At 43.1% G+C, this 12,058-nt stretch overlaps 1 protein-coding gene across 7 annotated transcripts in view; it reads right to left on the bottom strand.

Moving 5' to 3' along the window:
- LOC109560809 (zinc finger protein 354B) overlaps positions 1-12,058 on the bottom strand; it is a 34,034-nt gene that overhangs the window by 17,253 nt on the left and 4,723 nt on the right. For 5 of the 7 annotated variants that reach the window (XM_070792426.1, XM_070792425.1, XM_070792432.1 and 2 more), the window contains one exon: positions 11,431-11,526. In XM_070792426.1, the coding sequence (XP_070648527.1) occupies positions 11,431-11,526 (96 nt within the window). Of the gene's footprint in view, positions 1-141; positions 293-10,640; positions 10,766-11,430; positions 11,527-12,058 lie in introns of those variants that run through there. The other 2 variants (XM_070792429.1, XM_070792431.1) reach the window with 2 other exon arrangements.

Raw genomic sequence — 12,058 nt, 5'->3', positions numbered from 1 at the left:
TTGTCTAGTTACAGTGCTAGCTGAAAGAGGAACACATGCCACCTTTTGAACTGCAGCCTCTCCTAAAGTTCATGACAAATGAACTTTAGCAGCAGACAGGATCAACTCTTCACCAGTAGTAAAGGACTTCTTACCTTTAGCAATGCAGTTAGCCCTAAGAATGATGCTCAGTGCAGACACATTTGAAGTGGTGGCCTTCAGTAATTGCTTCTGTTCTTCGTATTCACTTTCTTTTTTTCCCCCTTTGAAAAACTCCAGAGACTTGCATTTTATTGCAGGGTGCTTGGTCTTCCTGTGGTAAAGCAGTTTCGAAGGTTTCGAAACTTTGTTGGATAGCCAGTCATCACATATTATACAAAGTGGGCTTAGAGAATGTGAATCACCTGTTTCAAAAAACCTGTAATTTAAGTTGGACTCCTGGTATTCTATTTAACTTCTATTATTTATTTTTATTTTTGGCTGCTGGGTCTTCATTGCTGTGTGCAGGCTTTCTCTGGTTGTGGAGACTGCAGGCTTCTCATTGCAGTGGCTTCTCTTGGTGCAGAGCATTGGCTCTATAATGCAAGGGCTTCAGCAGTTGCAGCTCTTGGGTTCTGGAGCACAGGCTCAGCAGTTGTGGTGCGAATGTTTAGTTGCCCTGCAGCACGTGGGATCATCCTGGACCAGGGATCAAACCAGTGTCCCCTGTGTTGTAAGGTGAATTCTTAACCGCTGGACCACCAAGGAAGCCCCATTTTCTTTTAAATACAGCTTTATTTTTGTTGGCAGTCTTAAAGCCTTCTGCTGTCTCATTATTGTGTCTTTCCCCCTTTTCAAAGAAGCTCTCCAGTGATGTTTGTTTTTTACTTATTTTGGCAAGGGTTACTTTGTAGGTTTATCAAAACTGTGACTGAGACAAGTGTGCAATGAGGGAAAGAGATGTGGATAGAAGTGATAAATACAATAATGGACAGGCCATGCGTGGACTAAAATAAGTGTAAGATCCTGATTTAAAGCCCACCACTAGATGCAGCTGTACAATTCATCAACTCACTTACCACTATAAAGCCTGCCACCAGATACATCTTAGTTGTCACTTGCCACTCACTGATAGGGTTTTGATATCAGTCTTCAAGCAATTGATTTATTATGGTCTCTGTGCAGTCAAACCTCTCTGCTAAGGATAATCTGTATTTGCACCCGCACCCCCAGCAAAAGCATCAACACCTCAGTTCCACATCAGATCAAGCATTAGATTCTCATAAAGAGTGAGCAGTCTAGATCCCTTGCACGTACAGTTCACAGTAGCATTCACACTATTATGAGAATCTAATGCCACAGCTGATCTGACGGGAGTTAAGAGCTCAGGTGGGAAATGCTATCGATGGGGAGGTGCTATAAATACAGATGAAACTTCCCTTGCTCTCCTGCTGCTCACTCCTGTCATGCAGCTTACCACTCACCTCCTGCTACCCGGACTCCTGCTCTGTAAGACACTAGGGATCCAGTAATGAAAAGAAGGGGTGGCAATGGGCCCCCTCCACTACTAGGAGTGACCGGATCCTCCTCCTCAGACTCTTGCTGTAGACTCACCACCTCATATATTGCATCCCTAGCATTGGTATGGCCTTTTCCCTCAGACTGAGAAAGATATAAAAATGTGTTTAAACATTAGAAATTTGAAGGAAACACTGAAAGATGGTGTATTTCAATGGTCATTAAAAAGAGCTAAAATGAAGAACAGCAGCAGGTTATGTTTGATCTACAGCATGTCTGAAGTTCAGAAAAATCTTTCAAGTGCAATGTTCACATTACATTCTAAATGTATGGTTCTTTTAGTATTATTTTAACCAATACAATAAAACCTATTAACCATCAGAAAAAGAAAAAAAAGAAATGTTTTGTTTCCTCCAGGAGCCTAGTTTAACATGAGAAACAAATTAATTCAATGTGCAATCAATGCAAAATGTGATCACTTCTACAATGAAAATAAAAGATAGAAACAGAAGCAAATGTGTGCTTTAAAGAGTATCTAATCTATCCTTAGACAGTGGAGGATATAGGCAGGAAAGATGTTCAGGCAATAGTTACAGTTTCCTAGGATTTTAGGGGATTAGTAGTTTGCTAGTGGAAATTTAAAAACTGAATCTTCCCTTTTGTCAAAATGGAAAGATATGTGCTTTCCCACCCTTTTTCTTAGCATATTCTTTGAGAAAACTTTTATTTGTAAATCATTCCTCTATAGCTTTGATATGTATTTAAACTTGTAAAGCCTCTGCTAGCATTAGAAACCAGCACTAAAAATTCTTAAAAGCTTGGGAGCCATCTCTTTGAAATATAAACATCAAGAAATATCATGATACTATCTTCCTGTTCTTGTGAAAGTTTAGCCTAGTGCCTAGTTCCAAACTGGCACCATCTGCTCATCATAGGATACTAGAAGTTTTCTTATCACTAGGACATATAGCCCAACTGCCTGGTGCATTTAGGATAAATACAAAAAAATGTATAGCTGTGCTGTCGTCAGTGCCCTTGAAAGTGAAAGTGTGAGTCGCTCAGTCATGTGGACTCTTTGTGACCCATGGACTGTAGTCTGCCAGGCTCCTTTGTCCATGGAATTTTCCAGGCAAAATTACTGGAGTGAGTTGCCATTCCCTTCTCCCGGGATGTTCCTAACCCAGGGATCAAACCCGGGTCTCCCACACTACCGGCAGATTCTTTACCATCTGAGCCACCAGGATGAAGACAAATGACAATTAACCTCAAGAACACGTATTCTCAAGAACGTGTAATTCTCAACTACGCTAAAAAAGGGTGGGTTTTTTTCTGTTTTGTGATCTCATCAGCAGGTTACCTATGCAGTCTAGTTTAATTCTTATTCAACAGTGACAATGTTTTCTGTCTTTTGGAGAGGTTTTTCTGGGTTGGCAGGAGATTTAATAAAACTTTCCCCATATTATATGAAGGGATAAGCATGAGGGTTGAAGGCAGAATCAGTATCTTTTTTTTTTTTTTTTAAACCCAAAATAGGCTTTTGGCCTTATTTTCTAAAGCATTCCCCTGATTTATCCAATAATCAGTCAGATTCAAAGTTATATCTTAACGAAAATGTGACTTTAATTGGCACTTTCACAAGGCTTCTTGTGAACCAGAGACTGAGAGAATTAAAATTGGTATGCTGGGAAGTACTGCACATTTGTGAACACCCTCTGTCTTACTGAAAAAAGAAATGCTGGTATATACAATGTTTTTGGCAATGTTAATTTAAATAACTTTTTATTATGGAAAAATTTCAATATATATGAAAGTAGAGAGAATTGTACAATGCTTCAAAACCCACCAACACTTCATATATAAGCTTCACTCCTCCTCCATCAGATGGGCTAAAGCAAATCCCAAACTCATCATCTCATCTGAAAATATTTCCAAACACATTTCTCAAAGGGCATTAAAAAAAAGCAAGAAAAAGCAAAACATCTCACAGCCAATGAAATTAACACTATTTACTAGTAGCATCTTATATACAGGCAGCATTTGAATTTCCCTATGTGAAAGCCTTTGACTGTGTGGATCACAACAAACTGTGGAAAATTCTGAAAGAGATGGGAATACCAGACCACCTGACCTGCCTCTTGAGAAATTTGTATGCCGGTCAGGAAGCAACAGTTAGGACTGGACATGGAACAACAGACTGGTTTCAAATAGGAAAAGGAGTACGTCAAGGCTGTATATTATCACCCCGTTTATTTAACTTCTATGCAGAGTACATCTTGAGAAATGCGGGGCTGGATGAAGCACAAGCTGGAATCAAGATTGCCGGGAGAAATATCAATAACCTCAGATATGTAGATGATACCACCCTTATAGCAGAAAGCGAAGAACTAAAGAGCCTCTTGATGAAAGTGAAAGAGGAGAGTGAAAAAGTTGCCTTAAAGCTCAACATTCAGAAAACTAAGATCATGGCATCCAGTCCCATCACTTCATGGCAAACAGATGGGGAAATAGTGGAAACAATGGCTGACTTTATTTTTTTGGCTCCAAAATCACTGCAGACGGTGACTGCAGCCATGAAATTAAAATATGCTTACTCCTTGGAAGGAAAGTTATGACCAACCTAGACAGCATACAAAAAGCAGAGACATTACTTTGCCAACAAAGGTCCATCTAGTCAAGGCTATGGTTTTCCAGTAGTCATGTATGGACATGAGGGTTAGACTATAAGGAAAGCTGAGCGCAGAACTGATGCTTTTGAACTGTGGTGCTGGAGAACTCTTGAGAATCCCTTGGACCAACCAGTCTATCCTAAAGGAGGTCAGTCCTGAGTGTTCACTGGAAGGACTGATGTTGAAGCTGAAACTCCAATACTTTGGCCACCTGATGCGAAGAGCTGACTCATTTGAAAAGACCTTAATGCTGGGAAAGATTGAGGGCAGGAGGAGAAGGGGACGACAGAGGATGAGATGGTTGGATGGCATCACCAACTCAATGGATATGAGTTTGGGTAAACTCCGGGAATTGGTGATGGACAGGGAGGCCTGGTGTGCTGCAGTCCATGGGGTTGCAAAGAGTCGGACATGACTGAGCAACTGAAATGAACTGTGTCATAAATTTTTTCAATTAGGAAACAAGGTTCACCTACCTTGGTTGGTGAACTCTTAAATCTTTTCTAATTATTAGGTTATAAATGTAATTTGTAATCTGGTGAAGTGAAGGTTATTTGCCATCCCAGAAAAATATCTTAACCTGATAAAGAGTATCCACAACAACCTAGAGCTAACGTTACACTTGGGCTTCCCCAGTAGCTCAGTGGTAAAGAATCTGCCTGTCAATGCAGGAGATGGAAGAGATGTGGGTTCGATCTCTGGGTCAGGAAGATCTCCTGGAGAAGGAAATGGCAACCTACTCCAGTATTCTTGCCTAGACAATTCCATGGACAGATGAACTGGATGGGCTACAGTTTATAGGTTCACAAAGAGTCAGATATGACTGAGCGACTAAGCACACACGTCATTATACTTAATAGTGAAAGGCTGAATGCTTTATACCTAAGATCTGGAATAAGGCAACCATGTCTGTTCTCACCACTCATAATCAGGATAGTACTGAAAGTCTACTTAGTACAACATGGCAAAAAAATGAAATAAAAGGTATACAAATTGAAAAGGAAGAAATAAAACTGTCTCTATTTGTAGATAACAGTACAAAGAAAATTCCTCAGAATCTACAAAACATTTTCTAAAACTATAAGACATTTAGGAAGGTCACAGGATAAAGACAGACATACAAAAATCAGTATCATATCTACATAATATGGACATATGGGCGCTGAACTTGTATTTATAGTACCATTTATAATTACTCAAAAACACTTAAGTACAAATGTAACAAAATATGTACAAGACTTGTCTTATGAAAACTATGAAACATTGATGAAAGAAATTAAATAAGAGCTAAATGGGGAATTCCATGGTGGGTCCGTGGTTAGGACTCAGCATTTTCACTGCTGAGGGCCCAAGGGCCAGGGTCAATCTCTGGTCGGGGAACTAAGACCTCACAAATCATGTGGCACGGCCAAAAACAAAAACAAAACAGAACTAAATATATGGTTGCTGCTGCTAAGTTGCTTCAGTCGTGTCCGACTCTGTGCGACGCCATAGACAGCAGCCCACCAGGCTCCCCCATCCCTGGGATTCCCAGGCAAGAACACTGGAGTGGGTTGCCATTTCCTTCTCCAATGCATGAAAGTGAAAAGTGAAAGTGAAGTCACTCAGTCATGTCCAACTCTCAGCGATCCCATCTCAGCGATCCCATGGACTGCAGCCTTCCAGGCTCCTCCGTCCATGGGATTTTCCAGGCAAGAGTACTGGAGTGGGGTACCATTGCTTTCTCCGATCAGAGTCTACAACCCACGGACAGAGGAGCCTGGTAGGCTGCAGTCCATGGGGTCGCTAGAGTCGGACACGACTGAGCGACTTCACTTTCACTTTTCACTTTCATGCATTGGAGAAGGAAATGGCAACCCACTCCAGTGTTCTTGCCTGGAGAATCCCAGGGATGGCGGAGCCTGGTGGGCTGCCATCTATTGGGTTGGCCAAAAGTTTCAATACTTCTTATGTGAATCTACAATTATCTTAAAATGAAAGCTTTAAAAAAAAAAAAAAAAAAGGCAAAATTCCCTCTAAAGTAAAAACTCCAATCAGTATCAGTCCCCGAAGAGTACCACTATCTCAGTGAATGGTATCAGTGTCCATCCCTAAACAAGTCACAAGCCAAGCAGGCAACCCTGACAACTCAATATCCCTTATCTTTCGTATTGAATCCACCTTTAATTCCTGCTGCCTTTATCTCCTAAATCTCTCTGAACCTGGTTTCCTTCTTTCTGTCTCCATCACCACTAGGCTAAGCAAGTCACTCATGCATTCATTAACTGGAAACTGACGTGGACCAGGCACTGTTTTAGGTATTGGGGAAATAGGTACAAACGGAACAGACAACCAGCACAAGGGAGTTTATAATTCAGAGACAGAGCAGATTATAAATAAATACTATTTTGCAGTGATAAGGACTCTGAGAGAAAATAACACATGATGAGGGGATTAAAACAGATGGAAGAATGCTGCAAAGGGTGTGGAGGTAAGGGATCCTCCTCTACTGTAGGTGGAAACATAAATGGGTGCTGCCACTATGGAAAACAGCATGGAAGTCCCTCAGAACTACTAAAAACAGAGTTGCCATATGATCCAGCAATCCCACTGCTGGGCATATGTCTGGAAAAAACTGTAATTCAAAAAGATACACACACCCGAAAGTTCACAGCAGCACCACTTACAATAGCCAAGACATAGAAACAACCTAAATGTCCATCAAAAGATGGAAGGATAAGGAAGATGTGGTATATATACACAATGGAATACCACTCAGCCATTAAAAAGAATGAAATAATGCCATTTGCAGCAACAGGAATGGACCTAGAGATTATCATACTAAGTCAAGTAAGTCAGAAAGATAAAGTCAAATACCACATTATATCACTTACATATGGAATCTAAAATATGATGCAAATAAACTTGTCTGAGGCAAAGGAACCAGAGATCAAATTGCCAACATCTGTTGGATCATAGAAAAAGCAAGACAATTCCAGAGAAACATCTGTTTCATTGACTATGCTAAAGCCTTTGACTGTGTGGATCCCAACAAACTGTGGAAAATTCTTCAAGACATGGGAACACCAGACCACCTGACCTGCCTCCTGAGAAACCTGTTTGCAGGTCAAGAAACAACAGTTAGAACCAGACAAGGAACAACGGACTGGTTTCAAACTGAGAAAGGAGTATATCAAGGCTGTATATTGTCACCATGCTTATTTAACTTATATGCAGAGCACATAATGCATAATGCCGGGCTGGATGAAGCACAAGCTGGAATCAAGGTTGCCAGGAGAAATATCAATAATCTCAGATATGCATATGACACCATCCTTATGGCAGAAAGTGAAGAGGAACTAAAGAGCCTCTTGATGAAGGTTATAGAGGAGAGTGAAAAAGTTGGTTTAAAAGTCAACATCAAAAAACTTGAGATCATGGCATCCGGTCCCATCACTTCATGGCAAATAGACGGGGAAACAATAGAAATAGTGACAGACTTTATTTTCTGGCTCCAAAATCTCTCTGGACAGCTCTGGACAGTTGTACTTTCATTCAATTTAATCCAACTAAAGCTTAACTCAGAAAGGCAGACTCCGCATGGATCAGAGGCTGTCAAGGCGAAAGGAAGGGCAACAATTCCTCCTTCTCTCCCTCTGATCTTCCATGCCAGGCTTAGCCCATGCCTGGCAGTGGGGCTGATGCCTCTCCTAACTCTCTACTGCTTCCCTACTGCCTGAGTCCTCTGCTTATTTTGCGGTCATCTTCAGCTGTTCCCGCAAGATTAGTATATTTCTCCCAAATGACAGTTACAAAGAGAGCCAAGTCTGGTTCCGATCTCAAAAGATCTCACCTTGGATGGGGAAGCAAGCACTCTCCTAAAGGTGTGGGCACCTTAGGAATTGAGACAGCCTGTCTCATAGCTCGTCTCACTCACTCACTCACTTCAGTCGCTCAGTCGTGTCCAACTATTTGCAACTCCACGAAGTGCAGCAGCACACCAGGCCTCCCTGTCCATCACCAACTCCTGGAGTCCACCCAAACCCATGTCCATTGAGTTGGTGATGCCATTCAACCATTTCATCCTCTGTCGTCCCCTTCTTCTCCTCCTGCCCTCAATCTTTCCCAGCATCAGGGTCTTTTCAAAGAGTCAGCTCTTCGCATCAGGTGGCCAAAGTATTGGAGTTTCAGCTTTGGCATCAGTCCTTCCGATGAACACCCAGGACTGATCTCCTTTAGGATGGACTGGTTGGATCTCCTTGCAGTCCAAGGGACTCTCAAGAGTCTTCTCCAACACCACAGTTCAAAAGCACCAATTCTTCGGCACTCAGCTTTCTTTATAGTCCAACTCTCACATCTATACATGACCCTGGAAAAACCATAGCCTTGACTAGACAGACCTTTGTTGACAAAGTAATGTCTCTGCTTTTTAATATGCTGTCTAGGATGGTCATAACTTTGTTTCCAAGGAGTAAGCGTCTTTTAATTTCATGGCTGCAATCACCATCTGCAGTGATTTTGGAGCCCAGAAAAATAATAAAGTCAGCCACTGTTTCCCCATCTACTTGCCATGAAGTGTCTGGTGGGCCCCAATTCCACATCTTGATGGGTCCACTTATTCATCGGGACCGGACAACAACCTAAGACAAGTCCTACCACGTCTACGCCAGCTGGCTCCAGACTGGTTGCAGGCTGATCCTTGCAGAATATAAGCCTGAGCCTGTGGCCACGCTACTTCAACTCCTCAGAGGCTGTGACCAGCTCTCAGGCACAGACCAGGTCCCATGATAGGGCTCCCACCTCAGCAGGATCTGGACCCTTCCCCTTTATCCCTGTTCCCACCTTTACACACCAGCTTCCTTTCTCTGGACTTACACAGACTTACATTCACCCTGTGAATGCTTCTCATATCCAGGTATCCTTCCTTGGGAAGCACTGCCCACACTGCCCCTCCTGATCCACATTCTCACAGAGAATGTGATTCTCACAGAGTTCCTGTGGCTCTTCCCCCAAGATCCCCACCAGAATCTGTCATTCCACACTCCTATGTGCACTTAGTCTTCCCCTCAACTGAGCTCTGCCAGGGTAAGACCTGTGTCCTTCTGTCCAAGGTTGCACCACTGTTTATCACGGGACAGGAAAGCAGCGGATGAGGGTTTGAACTTGGTTCTCCCAGAGCCCCAGCCTCCCCAATTCAACAGCTGCCAGTCCCCAATTTTCATGACAGCCACCTCTGCCATTTCTCTCCTCTGGTGACTACTTCTCTGGTTCAGTCACAGAATCTTCCTTCTTAACCCACCTCATGAACGTTGAGGTTTCCTGGAATGCTGACCTCTCCTCCATTCCCTCATCTACTCAGCTCAAGGCTTTAGATGCTTCTCTCACACTGATGGCTCCCTGACCTCCCTGCTGAGTTCCAACTCCCTAATCCTTCTATAATTGTCCACTGCTGACCTCTACTCATATTTCATTCACACCTCAAATGAAATCCATCCCACACTGAACTCATCATATACCCTTAATAAAGGGGGCCCTCTTCTTTCCTCCTGAACCCACTGCACACGCCTTCTTCCAGGTAATGTCTTGCCTACATTATTCAATAATCTCTAGAAGGTTCCCACCTCTGTTTTTTTCTCACTTCAACTCTAAGCCCAACAATGTTTCCAAAGTGACTATTCTTATTAAATTCAAATTACATAATTAAGGACTTCATGGATATATTTTGTGAAAATTCTAATAAAATTAAATGTAAATAAAGTCCCCTTTCATCATGCCCATTCTTGATCCCAATCCACATATAACTAGTGTCCCCTGACCGTTTTTTAAGCACTTAAGCACATATTATGCATGTAGACAAACGTGCATAACACCAGGGCCTTCCCTGGTGGGTCTGCTGGTATAAAGAATCCTCCTGCAAAGTGGGAGACCTGGGTTCAATCCCTGGGTTGGGAAGATCCCTTGGAGAAGGGAGCGGCTACTTACTGCAGTATTCTGGCCTAGAGAATTCCATGGATTGTATATCCATGGGGTCACAAAGAGTTGGACATGACTGAACTACTTTCTGGAGAAGGCAATGGCACCCCACTCCAGTACTTCTGCCTGGAAAATCCCACGGACGGAGGAGCCTGGTAGGCTGCAGTCCATGGGGTCGCTCAGAGTCAGACAGGACTGAGCGGCTTCACTTTCACTTTTCACTTTCATGCATTGGAGAAGGAAATGGCAACCCACTCCAGTGTTCTTGCCTGGAGAATCCCGGGGACGGCGGAGCCTGGTGGGCTGCCGTCTATGGGGTCGCACAGAGTCGGACACGACTGAAGCGACTCAGCAGCAGCAGCAGCAGAGCTACTTTCACATGCATGCGTGTAGACAAACACCACGTGATTTTCTTTACCCGTAAATGGTGACATGTTATGATCATGCTCTGTAACTTGCTTTAGCTTCTCACGTGCCTTGGAGCTCAGCCCACACCAGTGCTCCTTCTTTCTAACTGTGGTGCTGTGTGCGAACACAGGAACCCACCTCAGGATGTTTAAAGTGTCTCAGACTCAAGACCAGTCTTTCCAAAATATCAAGGACCATATAATTCTTCAACTTAAAATTCTTGAATTGGGGCTTCTTTGGTGGCTCAGTGGTAAAGAATAAGCCTGCCAACACAGGAGACACAGGTTCAATCCCTGATCCAGGACGATCCCACAGGCCAAGGAGCAACTTGGCCCATGAGCCTCAATTGCTGAGCCTGTGCTCCAGAGCCTGGGAGCCACAACAAGAGAAGCCAGCGCGGTGAGCAGCCTGAGCACGGCAACCAGCAGCAGCCCACGCAGCAACAAAGACCCAGCCCAGGCAAACACAGCCAACAAATAAATAAAACTATCAGAAAAGTCTTAAATGATTTCCAGTCAGCCATAGACAGTTCTCATCTTTAAGAACTGTACCAAAGCACCCATAGTGTGGCCCCCACCCGGCTTTCCAATCTATTTCCTTTCTCATCTCTTTCTTTTCCTGTAACGCTGGCCTTCAGTCAGAATGAATCAGCTACAGTTCCTTAAATACACTAAGTCTGCTGAATGAATACATGAAAATGTAGCCCTTCTCTCAAACAGGAAAGAATAAGAAAAAAGATCCTGAGAGATTCACCTGTGAAGTAACTGTAAGAGAAAAAGAGGACGCTTGTGACTGGGGGCCTTAGCATTCCTTCTCCATCATTTCTTGAGGACTGAGAACCTGGAGAAAGTTCACTGACCAACATCTCCAAGTCACACATCCACTCATTTACCAGACTGCTGCTTGCAGAGATTCCCCACCCACTCACCTAGAGAGGAATCTCCAGGGCTTTCTTTCTCTACCTTCCAGGGATCTTCTCCTTGCTGCAACAGGGAGATCACTTCAGGTTTGGAAAATGGGAGTCCTGCTCACAGCAAAAAAAAAAAGGACAAAAAAATAAAAACAACAACAAACTCACTCTTGATACAAAGAGGTAACTGGTTCTGAGTGGAAACTGAGAGGATGAGGCAAAGAGCTTCTGTGGGGTGCTCAAGCTATGCCCCTGTGATGTAAAGGAGCGGGTTAGGGAAAAAAGCAAGGGACTTGTAGAACCTAATGATGGAATAATTAGTTACATGTTAGGGAAACACAATGAGCATGCAGCCCTGAAATAGGGTACCATTAGCTTTCTGTAGAAAAAGAAGTATGTGAGATGTCCAGACTGATATCTATAAACAGGTACCTATGGAAAGGATTCTGTAACAGGTAGCTTGTTTAAAATAAGAAGACACTATCTAGCTCCCTTTAAAATATGGATTATATGGTGTTTATCTGGCTGGAAAAGAAAACGGGGGAAGGCAAGTGGTGGGTCAAAGAAGGGGGCTGAAGGATGCTCTCTGCTTAGAAATGAGCAAACACGTCATAGTGGGAACGGCTTGAACTATGAGGGAATTTCT

The sequence above is a fragment of the Bos indicus genome, chromosome 7, assembly GCF_029378745.1.
Source record: "Bos indicus isolate NIAB-ARS_2022 breed Sahiwal x Tharparkar chromosome 7, NIAB-ARS_B.indTharparkar_mat_pri_1.0, whole genome shotgun sequence".
In the NCBI taxonomy this organism is placed as follows: Eukaryota; Metazoa; Chordata; class Mammalia; order Artiodactyla; family Bovidae; genus Bos; species Bos indicus.
Note: the sequence above shows the minus strand (reverse complement) of the source record. Positions and strands in the feature narration are given on the sequence as shown.